This window comes from Oryctolagus cuniculus, chromosome 1, assembly GCF_964237555.1.
Source record: "Oryctolagus cuniculus chromosome 1, mOryCun1.1, whole genome shotgun sequence".
NCBI lineage: Eukaryota > Metazoa > Chordata > Mammalia > Lagomorpha > Leporidae > Oryctolagus > Oryctolagus cuniculus.
Window position 1 is genome coordinate 53,943,363 of NC_091432.1, and position 19,497 is coordinate 53,962,859.

At 48.9% G+C, this 19,497-nt stretch overlaps 1 protein-coding gene across 9 annotated transcripts in view; it reads right to left on the reverse strand.

The window, feature by feature from the left end:
* The window catches only part of MICAL2 (microtubule associated monooxygenase, calponin and LIM domain containing 2), a 226,177-nt gene that overhangs the window by 44,976 nt on the left and 161,704 nt on the right, over positions 1–19,497 (reverse strand). For all 9 annotated transcript variants that reach the window (XM_070073245.1, XM_070073243.1, XM_051824713.2 and 6 more), the window contains 3 exons: positions 17,370–17,441; positions 13,209–13,372; positions 11,403–12,537 (listed from right to left, as the gene is read on the reverse strand). In XM_070073245.1, coding sequence (XP_069929346.1) covers positions 11,403–12,537; positions 13,209–13,372; positions 17,370–17,441 — 1,371 coding nt within the window. The remainder of the gene's footprint in view (positions 1–11,402; positions 12,538–13,208; positions 13,373–17,369; positions 17,442–19,497) is intronic.

The following is a 19,497-nucleotide window of genomic DNA, read 5'->3' on the forward strand; positions in this document are numbered from 1 at the left end:
TTGCCGTTATGGGCAACTGGGGAGTGAACCAGCGGATGGAAGACCTCTCCCTCTCTCTCTGCCTCTCCTTCTCTCTCTGTGTAACTCTGTTTCAAATAAATAAATAAATAAATAAATAAATCTTTTTAAAAAAAGGCAAAAGTGATCTGTTTTCAGACAAAGAGAATGCCTCTTCAGCAGACTCACATCAAAGCAGCAGACTCCCAAAAATGAGTTTTTTAGCCAAAGAAAAGCAATCCAAGATGCAAGCATGGTGCTGCGGGGGAGGGGGGGATCCCCCAAATAGGAAATGTGTGAAAATCCAAGAGAAAACTGATAACTTAAGACATATAAGGGCTTAAACTATGTATAAACAGTAAATAACATAAAGTTGGAAGAAGGTAAGTGGTTTGAAGATTTCTAAAAACCTGAGGCTATCCAAGAGGAGATAAGAGAGAAAGGTCTTCCTTCCTTTGGTTTACTCCCCAAATGGCTGCTATGGCCGGAGCTACACCGATCCGAAGCCAGAAGCCAGGTGCTTCCTCCTGGTCTCCCAGGTGGATGCAGGGCCCAAGCACTTGGGCCATCCTCCACTGTCCTCCCAGGCCACAGCAGAGAGCCTTACTGGAAGAGGAGCAGCCGGGACTAGAACCCGCCACCCATATGGGATGCCGGTGCCGCAGGCGGAGGATTAACCAAGTGAACCACAGCACCGGCCCCTCTCATGGTTTTTAAAGTAAAGTTCAACATGTACTTACCCTATTATTAAACAATCCCACTGCTAGGTAGTTAGCTAAGTGAAAACGTATTCACACAAAGACCTGGACATCTATGTTCATAGCAGCTTGATTCATATCCAACAAACTGAACTCAATCCCATGTCTATCAACTGGTAAACAAATTGTGGCACACCCTTACAATGAAATATGACTCAGCAATAAACAGAAATGAATCACTGATAGATGCAACACATAGGAACATCAAAAGCATTATGTTAAGTGAAAGAAGCCAGCAAAAGACAACCCACTGGGGGCTGGCGCTGTGGTGTAGTGGGTAAAGCCGCCACCTGCAGTGCTGGCTTCTCATATGGGTGCCAGTTCAAATCCTGGCTGCTCCATTTCCAATCCAGTTCTCTGCTATGGCCCGGGAAAGCAGTAAGGATGGCCCAAGTCCTTGGACCCTACATTCACACGGAAGACCCGGAGCAGTTCCTGGCTCCTGACCATCTGGAGATTGAACCAGTAGATGGAAGATCTCTCTCTTTCTCTATCTCTGTCATTGCCTCTCTTTAACTCTGCCTTTCAAGTAAACAATAAATATTTAAAAAAAAAAAACAACACATTGTATGATTCCATTATATGACATTCTAGGAAAGGGAACATTACTGGGCAGAAAATAAATCAGTATTTACCAGGAGTTTGGAATTAATTCCCTTTCCATATTCCCAAGAGGCATGAAAGAACTTTTGGGATGAAGAAATATGGAAATATTGGAAGCGGTACCATGAGTCTACACAACCATCAAAACACACAAAACCAAACATTTAAAGAGTAAGTTTTATTGTATGTAAATTATAACATACGTTTGGTAGAGCAGCTGAATTCAATTATTTCCCTATCCAAATGGCAATAAATAGCGAAACAGATAAATACATTATAGTATGTTCCCATAATGGAATATAGTCTACTAGGAGAGCATACAACTCAGCCACATGGAACAGTAAGGATGAATCTCATGTGGAATTAAACTGGCAAGTAAATTTTCCACTGATCTAATGTACGCTACAGTGGTTTCCTTGCAGTGGGTGATGGACATATGGGGTCAGGGTCTGAGAGAAACAGGGACTTCTGGGGTTCCTGAACTCTTCTGTTTCTTCATCTACCTTCTCTGACTGATTGTGTTCTGAAGTTAGCAAGCTTTATGCTTATCCATAGTTTTATTTCTCGTATCAGATTCCAACAAAAAGTTTTTTAAATTACCTTCCTATATACTGACAATAACAAATTAAAAACTACAGTGGGGAAAAAATTATTCACAGGTCAACAAAAGCTACTAACTGTCCAGAAATGAGCCTTAAGAATGCAGAACGCCTATATAAACAATGGCATCAAAAGTAAAGCATTCTGGGGCCGGCGCTGTGGTGCAGTGAGTAAAGCTGCTGCCTGCAGTGCAGGCGTCCTAAATGGGCACCAGTTCGAGACCCGGATACTCAGCATCTGATCCATCGCTCTGCAATGGCCTTGGAAATCAGTGGAAGATGGCCCAAGTGTTTGGGTCCCTGAACCCGTGTGCAAGACCCAGAAGTAGCTCCTGGCTTAGGATGGGCCCAGCTCTGGCCATGTGGCCATCTGGGGAGTGAACCAGCGGATGGAAGATTGATCTCTCTCTCTCTCTCTCTCTCTCTGCCTCTGCCTCTTTGTAACTCTGCTTTCAAATAAATAAAAATATTTTTCAAAAAGGTAAAGAATTTTTTTGAAACCTGATTAAAATTCTATATATGGTATGTTCTTAGATGGGAAGATTATTCTAACAAATGTCTTTAAATTAGCCAAAAAAATCATTTATAATGACATCAATAAAAATCACATACCTGGAAATACATCTAAAGAAAATTGTGCAAGATCTCTATAAGTACAAGACACTCAGAGAAACTGAAGAAGACCTAAATAAAAGCGGGGATGCATCATGTTCATAGATTTGAAGACTCCACATCGCAATGCAGTTCGTTCTCCCCAAGTTTATGTATAGATTCAATGAACTCCTGCACAGATGCCCAGAAAATACTTTTTATGGGCATTGATGAATTGATACTATAAATCATAATGGAAATCCAAGAGGCTAGGAATGGCCCAGGGACTCCTGAAGAACAAAGTAGATTAACTCTGTGAGGATTTGCTATCAAACCACAAAATTCAAACAGTGGGACTCAGGTGCTAGGACAAACCAACCAGTATAACAGAAGGTCCAAAAAAAGATGTGCTGCAGTGGATATTTGGCCTGTTGGGTAAGTAGCCCTCTTCCCATATAGGAGTGGCTGGCCCCAGCTCCTCCTCCTGATACAGACCTTGGGGGGCAGTTGGGCTGACTTCAGTGAGACCTGGACTGAGTACAGTTCCCTGCTTCAACCCCTGGCTGCTGTGGCATTTAGGGAGTAACCAGCAGGTGGGAGCACTTCTTCTCTCTCAAATAAATGTATAGAACTCAAAAGGAACAAAGAATCTGGAAGCTTCCTTGTGGAGTTTTCATTTAAAAGTAAAAAGATCTGCCTAATTAATGACAGAAATGTCACTATAATACAGTGGAAGGAGGAGAAGGCCTTTTAAATAAATGTTGTTGAAAAACACTGGGTAACAACATGGAAAAAAAATCTTTCTTCACCTCACAGAATACACAGAAACTATTAGGTCTGATCATGGACTTAATTGTGAAAAGTAAAGTAATAATACTTCTATGACAATGTTGGGCAGTAGAAACATAGCCATGTAATTTAAAATTTTCTAGCCTCCACACTAAAAATGTAAAAAAGATAAAATTAATTTAATGTATTTTATTTAACCTCCGATTTAAAAAATATTTCAGTCTGTAATGAATGAAAAACTTATTAATAAAATATTTTACATTACTTCATTCATATCAAGTCTTCACAATGTGGTACATATTTTAGACTTATAAAAATTTCAGTTTATTGTAATCCATATTCTGTACTTTGGAAATTTACATTCATTAAATAAAAGTTAAAAAAAATTTTCAGTTCAGATGCTAAATTTTCCATGATTAAAATAAAAGATAATCTATTCAAAGGATAAAGCAGGGTATAACAGGAAAGCATTTTATACTGCTTCAGTGTTTAAATTTCAATTTATTAAAATTTAAAAAACCAAATGTCAGTTCCTCACTCAGGCTGGCTGTATTTCTAGGGTAAAATAGTGGCTACTGCACAATTCTGCAAAATACTTCGGAGTAGGAAAAGATTTCATAGCAGGATGCAATAGTTAAAAATAAAGGAAAGCATTCATAAACTTGGCTTCATTTATCAAAAGACACCTTTGGTGAGTGAAAAAATTAGCCAAAGAGTGGAGGAAATTTTAATAACCTACACAGATTACCCATCACTAAGGAAAGGGCTGACAACACAACGAAAGAAGGATGGGCACAGCTGATCTCCGCTGAAAGTACACATGAATCAACATCACACAGTACCTCATAACTATCAAATGCTATGTGTCAATCCAAAAAGTTAAACAATACATAAAACATAGTTCCTTAGATCAACAAAACAATAACAGTGTGGACAAAGACTTAAATAGAAACTTCACTGATGGGATTATCTAAATAAGCACGTGAAAGGTATGAACATGATTATCAGGTAAATAACACAAATCAAAATCATAATGAGATATCACCATAAACCCATAAAAATAGTAACATCAACAAAACGAAACAGACTACAGAGCATTAGCCAGGATGTGGAGCAAGGGGACCTGTCATTCCCGGCTGGAGGGTATTTGTATGGTACAGCCACTGTAGAAATCTATTTGACAGTGTCTCCTCAAACCAACCACACAGGCCTACCCTACGACCTAGCAATCCCACTCCTAGGTGTTCACCTACAAGGATTCTCTTCTTGACCAAACCCTTCCAAGCCCTCTTCTCAACTAGGCCTCAACCTTGGCCTGTATGCAACTGACCCTCAACCCAAATGATTGTGTCCACCTTCTTTTCCCCACATTAAAAGACTGAAACATTACTATGATTTCTGACAGCTCAAGACCACAACCCTAAAATGACACCAGGCCCACCTAGAGCACCAGCCTGGGAAAGCTCCAGGTTGCCCAAAGAATTTACTGTTGGTTTTGTCAACACTGAAGGATAGTGCCTCCCCTGCCTACCTGTCTTAGGACATTAACTAAGCAGGAAGTACCTGCCTCAGTCCCTCTGGCTTGGCTGTGTGTGGCCGGCAGCTCAGGAGCGATTTCCGAAGGACCCTCACATCAGAGCGCTCAGAGCAGCATCATTCTCCGTGAAAATGGCTGAAAACCACCTCAGTGCCCAGGACCAGGATGCACAGGTAAGCTGGACATATTCACACACGGAACAAGCTGTAGCCAGGGGAAAGGAGGAGCCACTTCTGTGTTTAACAGCAGAGAACTGCTCCACACATTTACCGAGAGGGGCCAGGCACAGAACTCAACCATGCAATCAATCAGCACAAATGTCACACCGCCCTTTTATCACCTCTGCTGTTTGGGGCAGAAGCTCAGGCTTCGCAAGGTTACAGCCAGGCTGTCCTCGGCTGTGGGCTCACCAGTAGCTCAGGACCCTCTTCTGAGCTCAGAGTCTGCGGGCAGACTTCAGTCGCTGTAGCTACAGGTCAGTCTGAGCTCCTAGAGTCTGCTCCCCCGCCCTCTCTCACTGTGCCGGTTCCCTATCTCTGCGAGAGGAAGCTTCTGGTCTCTCTCGGGCTTCTCATCCCATCCCCGACTTCAGGAAGTCTCAGTAAGGGCTCACCTGATTAAGTTAGGCCTACCCAGGGAAACCTCCCTTTGGACGAACTCTGAGTTAATTGGTGAGGGACTCAATTATGTTTACACAGTCCCCTAACCTGCTCACAGGATGGAGTGAAATCCCTCATAGTCATGTTCCCAGCACACTCCAGAGGCTAAGATTGTGTAGGGCAAGTGCACTGGAGGCCAGAGGCATGGGGTCTTTGGAGAATGCTGCTCCCACAACACTGAAGGATTCAAGTTTGATAAGATAAAAAAATAAAAACAAAAGCCCCCTCCCCCAACCCCCCCAGACTGCAAAAGTAACCTAAGGTGACTGACTGCACAGAGCATGATGGAGGGCTCTGGGGGCTGGTGACATTCTATAGCTTGACCTCAGAGGATGACACAAGTGTGTACTTTCCAAGACCCCATCAGTTACAGACTTAATTTCAGTGGATTTTATGCAGTGTATGTACGTTACACTGCATAAAAAGTTTAGACAGAAATAAAAGAGATGCCTTCAGGGTGCCTGTTTTAATTAGACACAAGAATGAAAATGAGAGTTAAAATTGTATAAAAAAATGCATACAGGTAAGGACTTGAAATTAATTTATGGCCCCTAAGCCACTTAAATACTTAAATACTCTGATAAGTTTATATATATCATCAATTTACTTGGAAAGCTGTCTTGTAAAAAATGCAAAACAATTAAAATTCCAGCCTGGCTTTACTTGAGTGATCACACATGTAAAGCACTTCAATGTGAATGAGTGCAACACTTTTCTTTTCCAGTGTTTAGAGACAGGCACCTATGAGGTAAACGTGTAGATAATGCTGTCAGTTCGTGTATGTGAGTGCTTTTTTTGGCGGCCTGGGCAGGGGCAAGGAAATAAAGGAGATTAATCTGATAAGCAAGGTACAATCTTTCCGTTCTTAGAATACTGGCTAAGAACACCCGAGAGAAACACATCATTCCTCTAAGAGACAGGTCCAGGCACTATTTCCAGAGCTGCCCAGCCCCGACCTAATTCCATTTTCTACACTGCCATTCTGTTTCACACCAAGAGAGTCACCCCATTTCCTAGGGAGCGTGCTGAGTAAGCCAGAAGACGCACTGGCCCTAATTTAGCGTAGTCAGCACATACAGAAGTCACAGAAATGTGATGTCAATGAGCCTTCAGCCAATCTTGCCTGTAAATTTAATGCAAAAATCTTAAATAAAATATCAGCAAACAGGACCAAAAAGTATATTAGAATAGAAAGACATCATGACCAAGTGGTATTTATTTCAGCAAAGAAAGGATGGTTCAACATTAGTAATCTATATATAAATCTTAATGTCAAACAAAGGAGAGAACACATCACATAAACACCTCACAAATGGTGCCGGCCTGATGGCACAGACACGGCTCTGCAACACCAACATCCCATACGGGTGCTGGTTCAAGTCCTGGCTGCTCCACTTCTGATCCAGCTCCCTGTGAATATGCCAGGGAGGGCAGCAGGAGTTGGCCCAAGTGCTTGGGCCCCTGCACCCACGTGGGAGACCTGGAGGAAGCTCCTGGCTCCTGGCTTCGGTCTGGCCCAGCCCCAGCCATTGTTGCCATCTGCAGAATGGCCCAGTACATGAAAGATCTCTGTCTCTCCCTCTAACTCTTTCAAAAAAAATAATAAAAATAATAAAAAAAACTCACAAGGAACTGAAAAGACATTTGATAAAAATCAACATCCATTTGTGATTAGAAATACTCTTAATGAATTAAGTCTAGATGGCTATTTCCTTAAAATGATAAAATATATCAGAATCAACTCAGAAGTTGGTTTCATGCTTAAATGGGAAAATACCAGGGGCATTCTCCTGTAGACCAGGAATCTAATAAGGAAGTCATTATTACTTTCATTTAGTATTGTTCTGGAAATTCTAGAAACAAAAGAAACTAGAGGCACCCCCTCAAGAGTAGGAGGTAAACTTATCATTGTAGGCATCACGATGGTAAAGATGGGGAGGACCCAGGGGACTCCACTGAAAACTTGCACAAGCAAAAGAGAACACAGTAAGCTGGATGGGTACAAAGCAGCTCCACAGCAACCAATGGCTGTCATACACACACAGTCGCTGGATGACAGACCAGAAAAAATCTCATTATGTTAATCTTAATAAACATGCAATGTCTATATGCCATAGGTGATATATCTATATAATGTCCCTGTGGGGGGCTGGTGTGCCACCTACAACACCAGCATCCCACATGGACAATGGTTTGAGTCCTGGATGCTCCACCTCCCATCTGGCTCCCTGCTAATACACCTGAGAAAGTAGTGGAAGATGGCCTGCTTGGGCCCCTGCTCCCACATGGGAGACCCGGATGAAGCTCCTGGCTCCTGGCTTCAGCCTGGCCCAGCCCTGGCCGTTTTGGCCATCTGGGGTGGGGGTGGGGGTATAAACCAGAAGATGGAAGATCTCTCTCTGGGTCTCTCCCTGTCTCTCTGTAACTCTGATTTTCAAATTAATTATTTTTCAAATTAATTAATTAATTTTTTAAAATGTCCCCAAAGGTCACAAAATTTATGTGGACTAAGGGAAAGGTAATTCCTGTCACATACTTGTGAAATCTTGCCAGGTTAGTTTATAAACTTAGTCTTATAAATGTACTCACAGGACTTCTCTATTTTGGTGGGTACATGGATATGCTGATACTAAGTTTATACCGAATTCTAAACAAGAAAGAAGAGCTAGAAAATTTTAGAAAAAGATCAATAGCAGAATCCTCTTCCTGTAGTAGAAAAATATTTAAAGTAAAAAAAGGTAAATCTATAGTTAGATAATTTAAACAGTGTGGTACTGACACATAACAGACAACTCAGTGGAATACAATGCATGGGGTAGAAATAAAGCCACACCAGGAATTTGATGTATGATAAAGATGTCATCTCATGGAAGACAAGAAAAGATCCATTATTCATTAAATATTTTACGACGTCCTGGGAGACATCTAAAAAAAAATTCAGGTTGAATCCATAGTTTACTTTTTATACTAGGGTAATTCTTTGATGTAAATATTTAAATGTAAAAATATTTAAAAAACAATCAAGGCCAGCGCTGCGGCTCACTAGGCTAATCCTCCACCTAGCGGCGCCGGCACACCGGGTTCTAGTCCCAGTCGGGGCACCGGATTCTGTCCTGGTTGCCCCTCTTCCAGGCCAGCTCTCTGCTGTGTCCAGGGAGTGCAGTGGAGGATGGCCCAAGTCCTTGGGCCCTGCAACCGCATGGGAGACCAGGAGAAGCACCTGGCTCCTGGCTTCAGATAAGCGCGATGCGCCGGCCGCAGCACGCCGGCCGCAGCGGCCATTGGAGGGTGAACCAACGGCAAAGGAAGACCTTTCTCTCTGTCTCTCTCTCTCTCACTGTCCACTCTGCCTGTCAAAAACAAACAAACAAACAAACAAAAATCAAACCAAAAGATGAAAAGAAATTCAGAAAATTCTACAAACTTGAAATAAGTTCTAAGCTGGTATATTAAACTCAGAAGCAATAAATTGAAAAGTTGTTTACAACTGCTATATAAAAATAAAAATTTTGTGCAACAAAAAAACCATAAACAAGTTAAATACAAACAAAAAACTGGAAAAATACTTGTAATTCATATCATCACAAAGAGGATTTCAATTTCTCCTTTAATAAAGAGCTGTACATATCATTAAGGAAATCCCAACAACCCAAATAGAAAATCAGACAAAGGACAGACACAACAGTTCATGGAAAAGGATGAATGGCTCTTTAACATATTAAGAGATGCTCAGTCACCTTATTAAGGGAGAAATGAGATTTAAACTACTTTGCTTCACTTGTTATCACATTGGTAAAGATGGAAACAGAAAAGGCAGAATCTGGAGTGGCACACTGGTTGGTGCAAGCATGGAAACTGCTCTCCTGCTTGGTGGCTGGGAGTGTGAACCAGCACACCATGACGGAGGCCAACTCGGCACCATCTATCAAAACCCAACTCACACGGCCCTGGTTCCAGCAGTTCCACTCCTAGGAATTTATCCAACAGAGAGTTTGCACGTGTCCAAAATGGCTTACCTTCTCACTGATTACAGCAGACCTATTGACGACGGCCACAAGTTTGAAATGACTTGAACTCCTCATCACAGGGGACTGGCTGCCTACAGTATGGTACAACTATACCATAGACTACTGTATGGCACTTTATGTACTATTATGGAATAACTTTCAGAATAAAATTAAAAGTGCATAAAAAGCATGTACCATGCTACCACTGGTGAGGGTAAAAAGGAAACAGTCCATGTGCATTTCCTCTGTGTGCATACGTTCCAGCTGGAGGAATGCCCAGGAACCCAGTAGTAATCTCCATTACCGAGGATAGGGTGCCGGTGGCTCAGGGACAAGGAAGGGGGAGAACACCTTTGTGCCCATCATGGGATTTCCCACCATGGGAACATGCTATCTACCAATAACGCCTACACATTAGACTTTACCATGTGGACTATTCAGGGTACAGCTCGACACCAGCCTCTCCATGCTTATCCTGAGCTCAGCTGAGAATTGGCCCGTTAGTTTATATAGCAATTGGATTAGGGTGCCAGAGAAGAGACGTTTTTACTTTAATGTCCCATACTAGAAGTTAAATAGGAATATAAAAAGGTAAACAGAGTTGTTAGTAGGATCACAGTTTATTAAAAGCAATCAAATAATTAACACCAAAAAAGGAATCCTGGGGATGTTTAGCTAAACCATCTCTAAGGAAATAGCCCAGATCTTTGCAGAGGAGACTAAGGGGATGTATGCTACGTTTTACTTTTTATTAGATACTTGCATTTCCATGTTGTTGGATTATTCTGACCCTTCAATATATTAACTCATTTTAGAATTTAAAAAATCTAATCTTAAACATAAAAAAACCTACATTTCCATTGGCACCCAAATACACAGAAAAGTGTTAGACCAGTGTTTCAAAAGGAAGAAACAGCTATATGCATAAAAATGGTCACCATATGTACAACATAAGTATATTCATATGTGTAATATATATACCTCCTACAAGTTAAACAATAAGAAAACGGTTCCTTCTATGCTAACATATCCAGGAGATAGAATATTTTGTTAAATCGCATTCATGTAGAGTAAGTGGTAATTGGTGTAATACCTAGAATATAAAGTTGATTTAGACAGATACGAAATTTTCTGTATGAGGGGTCTTCAAAAAATTCACAGAAAAGGCATGTTATGAAAAACTGTGCATGGACTTCAAAAGTTTGTTTGCACCAAAATAAACTTATAATTCTGTTTTCTATGAACTTTTTAAAGTGCCCTTATACAACTTAGTAAAACATTCCTTCTGACAATGATTGGGAAAGTGGTAACATACCGCTTATCAACACTTTCTATAACGTAGGTTAAAATAAAAATTTAAGTTTTTTTTTTTCAAAATTTTCAGCTTCAAGTTTTCCTCCTTTTGCTAGAATTCGATTGGAGGGATTGGTGTAGCAGGTAAAGCTGCCGCCTGCAAAGGCCAGCATCCCATATGGGTGCCGGTTCGAGACCTGGCTACTCCACTTCCTGTCCAGCTCCCTGCTAATGTGCCTGGGAAAGCAGTGGAAGATGGCCCAAGTGCTTGGGCCCCTGGTACCCATGTGGGAGACCTGGAAGAAGCTCCTGTCTTCAGCTTGGCCCACCCCAGGGCTGTTGTGGCTATCTGGGGAGTGAACCAGCAGATGGAAGCTCTCGCTCTCTTTCTCTTCCTCTCTCTGTAACTCTCTCAAATAAATAAATAAATAAATCTTTAACCAAGAAAAAAAAAAAAAAAGAAGAAGAAGAAGAAGGAATTCGATTTGAACAGCAGGCCTCACGCTGCCTGCCCGTCACTCCCAGGAGGAGTGCTACCTGCAGGCTTTTAACAGGGGAGAGGCACTTACTTGCAGCTCCTGCTGGAGGGGGAGGCTGGGCTGCCTGCCCCGGCTTCTCCAGGCAGCGACCACCATTTGTGGGAAGCCCCTTTTCCTGTGGACCATCGAAGAGGTCTCTGACATCCTTCCTTGGTTTGGGTTCCTGGGGATAACCCTCAGAAGATTTTTCTTTGATTCTGAAGGAGGAAACCAGTGAGGATAATCTCTTTGAAACCTTAAGTGCATCTGAGGGCTCTTGCAAACTCACTTTCTCCAGGAGCGAGGGGACATCATCTAGCTTACTGCTGGGAGCAGCCGAAAGGGCGGGCAACGCCTCGGGTGGCCGCCTGGGCAGACTGTGGGTGTGCTGAGCAGGGCTGGGAGGGCTAAGGTCCGTGGCCTGGGCCGCCTTGGCTGCCAGGGAGCCGGAGGAGAAGAAGGCAGCAGCCCTGCTCATCATGTTTCTTCCCGGGGACCGCTGGTCCCCCTCTTTGCTGGAACTGCCCCTCCGAAAGCTGAAGGAACGCGGGCGGGCATGCGCCTGGTTGGTGGGCAAAGCTTTGGACTCGGCCTTGGTCCAGGGCTTCCTCCCGCCGCTGGGCAAGAGGGTCTTCCGGAAGACACTCGCTATCATCCGCAGCGGGGACTTGGGAGGAGGCACGCTCCGCTCCCCCGGTGCCCGGTCAGCCTGGGTCCCCGCCGGCCCCTGGGCCTCTCTCTGAGGGGGCGGCACCGGTTGGGCTGACCTCAGCCCATTCTCAGCGCCATCCTGAGCGGGCCCCACGCTTCCGGGGATGGAGTGATTCCAATCCAGCAACATGGTCTTCTGCTCCGGGCTCAGGACCAGCTTCTTCAGGCCTGGCCGCTTCTCCGCCGCCGGCTCAGCCCTGGGAGGTAGCTTCTGGTCTGGCAAGCAGCTGTCCTTCCCCACAGTGGGGGCTGGGTCTCTGTGGATGCTGCTGGTGTCCGCAGGGGGGTCCTCGGCCGGCCGGTCCCACTCGGCAGGGCTCGTCAGGCTTTCGCCACCGGGACTCACGAGGCAGAATTCTGCCCGCTCCAGCACCATCTCGTGGGGAAGGTAGAGGGGGATCTCCTTGAGCGCTCCTTGGGCTTTGGCTCGCCTCAAAAAGATTGGGGTGGTTGGATCGCAAGAACCTGTGGAGACCTGCGGGTGAGGGTCACAGGCTGTCACCTCGAGGGATGGGCAGAAATAGCCGCTATTGAAAGCCCCCTCCCCGCCCCGGCCCCCTCATAGCGTTTATTTCTATGGGGAAGGCAAATGTCCATCCACACTCCACTCCCTTCCTTTCTCCACATCTGACACCCAAAGTCAAAGAGAATTCGGTCCCATAGGATTTCCAAGGTCATCTCTGGTCCTAAGTGGCTGCCTCGGAACCTGCTGGGATCCGCCCAGAACCCTCCCCCGCCCCCCCAGCCCTGAGCAAGGGCTATCCGCTATCCGGGCCCCACACGAGGAGGGGAGGAAGCCAGAGGGGCAGGCAATGGCATAGACACCACTCTTGATAAGCTCCTGGGCCAGGGAGGGTAGGGTTGGTCAGCTCTGTGGGTGGCCAGACCCACAGGAAAAGGCAAGATCGCTGTGGGAGATTCAGATGGAGTTCCAGGCTTCAGCCTTGCCCAGCCCCAGGTTGTGGACATTTGGGGAGTGACCAGGCTGATGGGAGATCTCTCTCTCTCTCACCCTCCCTCTCCCTTCCTCTTTCAAATAAGGAAAATAATAAAAATAAAATGCAGAGTGAAGGTGGGAGTAGCGGGTGGGAGGCATACAGGCAGCTCAGCTTCCTAGCACCTGTGTGGGGACCCAGAGGCACTCACCTGCGGTGGGGAGGTGGCCTTGGGCGCAACTTCGGGGACACTGGCTGAAGAAGATGGCGGCAGGGATGAAGGAGAAGCCCGCAAAGACCGAGGAAGAGACAGAGACAGAGACGGAGACGGTTCCCTTGGAGGTGAGGCAGCTTCGCTGTTCACTGGCGTGAAACCTACCGAACGGAGAACACGCTGGCCATTACAAACCTGTTATTACCTTATTTTGTCATGAGAAAAGTGGCTTTCACAGGAGGCTCCAGTGCCATAGGCAGATTCAGAAGGAGGACGATGTTGAGACAGGACTCAGGGTTCCCAGAGCCCGTAGCTTGGGGCTTGGAGGAAGAGGAAGAGGCAGAGGAGAGGCAGGTCTTGTGCGGTGACAGGGGCCCTGGGTGAAAAGCCTACGAATCACCATGTTGCAGACTCCTGTGAGAGGCGTCCCGAGATGGGCAGCCAGGAGCCCCCGGAGCCCTTGTTGGCAATGGGCTTCTATCAGAAGTCCCCCCAGCTCTTGTGGGCGGAGCTGGGTTGCCTTACATTGCTTTGTCCATAAACCATCTGAGGCTCCTTCCCCTAAGACACAGGACCATCAGCGACAGGAGAAACGTTGGCTGCCAGAGAGGGGCTCTCCATGAGGTGCAGAGTTTGAGATGGGGAGAGGGTACGTGGGAGGTGACTGTGGAGTGGCGTCCACACTAAGCTGCACTGGCCAGGGAACAAACAGGAGGCAGGGGCAGGAGGAGCCTGACTGCAGACTGTGGGCAGCTGGGGTCATCTAGGCTGGGGAAGCCGGGCTCACGCAGGTGCACCTGGGAGGCCAGTCAGGCTCATGTGTGCGTTCTCCTTCCTCTTCCTCCCTCCTTCTTCCCGTTAAGTCTGGTCCCCTTACATGTAAAACCTCAGACTCTGTAAAACCTCTGTCTCCGTATTGGACCGTTTCGGATAATCGTCCTCAAATACATTCAGAAAAATGCCCTGCAGCGTCTGGTGTTGGCCGGGCTGGGCTTCAGGACTTGATCCTGGCCCAGGCACAGCCGCAGCCCACGCCAATGCTCCCACACTCTCCCTGGGGCCACTGAGCCCAACCAGCCCCATTCTTGCCTGTCCCTGACTCCGCCAACGTGGCCTTCGGGATTTAGCTCAATGCACTCAGCTGGCCTGTCTTCCCCAGGTTGTAGGAGAGAGCAGGGACCCACGCACAAGTCCCGCCCTGCGGGGACGACCAGGTCCTGCTTCCTGGTGCACCTCTGACCGTCTCTGAGGGTGGGTGCGGGTCTGGGGAGATGGCGAGCGCGCACACACACACACACACACACACACGGGGCAGGCAGCTCCCAGCCAGCCAGCAGCTCCCAGAGCGCTTCAGAGGGAGCGGTGACCCCAGGAACAGAGAGGCCACGGGCTGCCGGGAGCTGACGCCCGCCGGGGAGCTCGCTGGCTGCCTCCCGCCACACGCACCCCACCTCAGCCCACAGCTAGACAGCTGGAGCCTAAAAAGGCAAGAACTCTGAGTCACTCGTGGCCTTGCTTCCTGTCCTCCACAGGCCACATTCCTGCCACATACCTTCTCCCCCTCTTCCTCGCCCCCTCACTCTCCTCTCTGCCACCTTCCGACTCTGACTCCCTAACTTGTCTCCTCCGCTCCACGGACACCTTGGAACCAAACCCTGGGGGCCTAGCCAGCAAAGCCTTAGGTTCATAGGTCATGACCCGGAAGCAGTTCGCCCGGGTCTCCTTCCTCTAATACCTGCCCACCCCGGCTGTGAGGGTGGACCCCTCCCTCCACGTGGGCCTCACGCCCCCAGGCTAAGCTGCTGCGTGGAAGCTGGGGGACAGGCTGGGGTTGGGGGGGCCCCGGAAGGCTTGGCCCAGCTGAGAGTCATGGGAGTCTCACCAGCCCCCGGGGCAGGTGGTGTCTTGGGCTCCCCCACACTCACTCAGCCAGCTGCCCGACACCTAGCAATTCCGTGACCCCCAGCTTCTCACGCAAGAAACTGGGGCACTGGGGCTGCTTCACGGGTGATTGAGGGAGCGGCTCCGGATCATAACAGGGGCCCAGCTGAGTAGGCGCCACGTGTTTGCCAGCTGTGACTGGCACCTCCCTAACCTCCCCTCAGGCGCACTCGCTGTGTCACGGGAACACGCTGCTGGGACCCCAGCCCGATCCACAAAGGGGGCCGCACCCCCACCCCAGCCACGGCCTCTCCAAGCCTGGGTTCCAGTAACTCTGCCTCAGATCCTCCTCCAGGGGCTGGAAACCTTGGCAACGCCACAGCCAGGGCTGCCCTGCCCACTGCTGGGGTTCCCGTCCAAGTGTCACTGGCCCCCAGCGTCCTTGTGTGTGAAGCCAGCTGATGAGCAGGCCAGAACCTGGGTTACAGCCTCCAGACCCCTGGACCAGTTCCTGTCCCACCTCTGCTCTGAGACCTCTGGCACTGGCTACCTTTCTCCTAGATCCCAAAGGTCACTGTGGCCAGTAGGGTCAGCTGGGGGAGGGTGCTGAGGGCTATGACACCGCTCCCTCCAACTACCCTCCAGCCTGGAGTGTGGAGCAGAAGTGGCCGTGATGGGGCAGTGATGGATGGTGGACTGATGCCCCCAGGGTCTGCTCCCTTTTATAGGACCAGCCCTGCCCCTTGGGGGGTCTCCTTTTGGGCACAAAGAAGATAACAAAAACAGATGTCTTTGGTGGCCCTCAGCCCAGGGGATTCTTACCAGGACTGGGATTCCAGGGGGCAGCCTCCCAGAATTTGGAAGCCAGGCCAGGCTCAAATCCCTTCTCGAAGTCTTGGAGCGCCCTCTAGGGGCAGCAGCTGGAAAGTCTGACTCTATCTGCTAGGTTTGCACTCAGTCCAGCCAGCTTATTCCTTGATTCAATTGTGTCCAATGTCCAATTACCATCCATCCATCCATCCACTCTTCCTTCCTTCATCCCTGCCTCCCTCCATCCCTCCTTCCTTCCTGTCTTCCCATTCGTCCATTCATCCATCTACCCAACCAGCCAGCAAACAAGGACAAGGGGGTACCTCCTCTGGGCCATAGCATGCTGGACACCAGACCCATAGAAAGATTCAACCTCATGTCCTGCCCTCAACCCAGACTTCTTAAGCACTTGGGGGACCATGGACCTAAGGCCCCCAGGCCCATCCTAGAAGCTACGCTGCTGTTCCCAGTGTACTCCTCCACAGCCCCCCACTGGTGGCCCACACACTGCTACCGTGGGCTGGGAGTTTTGGGATGGATGGGGCACCTACACAGACCCGCCCTGAGCAGCAGGATGCTGGGGACTGGAGAAGTGCAGGGCAGTAAAAGAGTTAACCACGTGTGGGGAAAGTCAACTCTCCATGCCCTCTTGCTCTCTCTCTCTTGCTGCCTGGGGCCGGCCAGGCAAGTCAAGGGCCACTTAGGTTGTCCCCAGATCTGCCCAGGTGTGTAACCCTGGGGCCAGCTCCCAAGGTGCCTCCGCCCCAGCCTGTCCCGGTGAGGAGGCCCATGGGGCTGGGCCTTGGGGGAGTGACTCACTGGCCGCTGGTCCTACAGGGAGCCCAGAGAGGGAGAGGAGGCTGGGGGGGAGGGAGGGGAACAGGATGGAGTCCTGGAGGGAATTCCAGCTCTGTAACCTCGGGCAGCCAGCAGAATGGGAGCCAGCCCCAGGTGTGGAGCAACCACGCGCGTAGTCAACACGCCCCCTCGTGGGCACCTGCTGTCTTAGCTGCTGCCGGATGCTGACCCAGCTCTGACCATTCATGGGATGTTGGTACCAAGGCGTGTGTGTGTGCATGTGTGGCCATCTTCATGGCTTTGCTCGAAACTGCATGAGGCCATTAAGTTGATGCCCCACCCCCCCAACCCAGGGCACAGAATCCAGTCAGAGTCCCTCAACCTCAGTTTCCTTCTCTTTGCCTTGCAGAGCTGGGTGCCTACAACCGACCGCTGTGGCCCCTTCTGGGTGCGGCTGTAGAACCCTACGGCTCCCCAATTCCCAGGGGGTGGCAGAGCACAGAAATGGGTGTGCTTTGTCAGTCAGCAACGGAAGTCCAGTCAACCATACTTCTCTTTTCTTGCCCCCTCTGCTCCAGGAAGGCCCGACAGGGAAGACACCATGTAAGGAATGAGAGCAGTGCCTGGGAGAATTAGCCAGAGCCCAGCCCCCGACAGCTCCTGACTCACTGGACTGGAATGTTCTCCAGTGTGGCTGTTGGCTTGGCGTTGAAGACTGGAAGCTTCTGGCCCGATGCAGAGCTGTGGGGTGGGGAAGAAGGGGGAGGGCAAGAGTCTGTTAATTGTGTGGCAGAAACAGGGATTTTTCTGCTGAAGCCGGTTTATCGACAATCAAGAGACAGTGACTCCAACGGACTGAACCCCTTCCTCCCCTGGGGGAGCCCTCCTGATCCCCTGCACCTCCCACCTCCTCCTCCTCTACTCATCACTTGTTTATGACCATGGGACAGGGCTGACCTGGGTCAGCAGAAACGTCTCCGTGTGAGCCACCCTTCTAGTTAGTGATCGATAGTGACCGTCTCACATGCATGCATGAACTCTGCAGACATAGTCTGCATGCACACAGGGGTACATATGTATATGACATGCATGGATGCACTTTCATTCATTTTTTTTTTTTTTTGACAGGCAGAGTGGACAGTGAGAGAGAGACAGAGAGAAAGGTCTTCCTTTGCCGTTGGTTCACCCTCCAATGGCTGCCGCGGCCGGCGTGCTGCGGCCGGCGCACTGCGCTGATCCGATGGCAGGAGCCAGGTACTTATCCTGGTCTCCCATGGGGTGCAGGGCCCAAGCACTTGGGCCATCCTCCACTGCACTCCCTGGCCACAGCAGAGAGCTGGCCTGGAAGAGGGGCAACCGGGACAGAATCCGGTGCCCCGACCGGGACTAGAACCTGGTGTGCCAGCGCCGCAAGGCGGAGGATTAGCCTAGTGAGCCGCGGCGCCGGCCCATTCATTTCTACTAGAATGGTTCGTTTAAGCTGAGGCGTCTTAAAAAGCTCACGGAAAATGCAGATGATGAAATAATCTATGAATGGTTTGAAAAATTTTTTACAACAAAATAAGCTTATCTTTCAATTCTGTTTTTCCACGAAGCCTTTTCTTTTAAAGGTCAACAGGACTCACACTGGCGCTCCAGCATGGGGCTGCTGGCTCGCAGGCGGGGGCTTCCTACTGTGCCACAACGCCAGCCCCTTTCATGACCCCTTCAGTGCCCTCCTGTGCTGCAGATAAAACTGGGGCAGCTCCGATGGAAGCCAGGAAATCGTACAAAGTTCCACCTTCTGCGGCATAGCGGGTAAAGCCGCTACCTGCAGTGCCAGTATATGGGCGCCGGTTCGAGCCCAGGCTGCTCCACTTCCGATCCAGCTCTCTGCTGTGGCCTGGGAAAGCAGTAGAAGATGGCCCAAGTGCTTGGGTCCCTGCATCCATGTGGGAGACCTGGAAGAAGCTCCTGGCTCCTGGCTTTGGATCAGCCCAGCTCTGGCCATTGCAGCTATTTGGGGAGTGAACCAGCAGATGGAAGACCTCTCTGCCTCCGTCTCTCCATAACACTGCCATTCAAATAAATAGATAAAATCTTCTTAAAAAAGAAAAGAAAGTCCTCCTCCTGCCTCCTCTTCTCCCAAAGACTGGCAAACCTTTTGGACACCACTTGTCACTGAGCCTCTGGACTGTCCACTGCAGTGACCTCTGCCCTCGGTTTACATGGAAACGTGTTTTGTCCAACACCGGGCACTTGGTACAAAAGGCCTGTCTGCCCAGCCGGGACTTTAGAAGTGGCTGAGCAGACTGACCATCACATGCAGAGGATGCTGGACCTCGGCCATTGGTGGGGGGGACCTCGGCCATTAAGGGCATGGGGGATGGGCAGTGGGACCCAACACACGCTGTGCCCAGGCAGGGCCTCAGATTCCTGCTCTGGCTCCAGGTCCCTGTGCCTCCATCACAGCCAGGGAGAGAGGCCGAGGGAGAAACATATCTGAGTGCCCACTCAATGGGGCCAGGAGGGGACGGAGAGCAACACCAGGAGTGACGGGTGGAGGATAGGGCTGGAAGTTTGAAGCAGGACTCCTGGCCTGTCCCATGCTCTCTCTCATTCTCCCCGCCTCCTCCTCACTCTACCGTGGAGCACAGGTGTAACCAGTACCTGGCTCCTGCTCCCTCTCTTACTCCAAGTGTGCTTGCTGTGTCTTGTGGGTTCCCGGTCCCACTGACCTGCTCCGAGTCAAGCTCAGGGACGTGAGGAGCAGCCTTGTGCAGATGGGCACCCAGCACGGTCTCCCCGTGTCCCCATT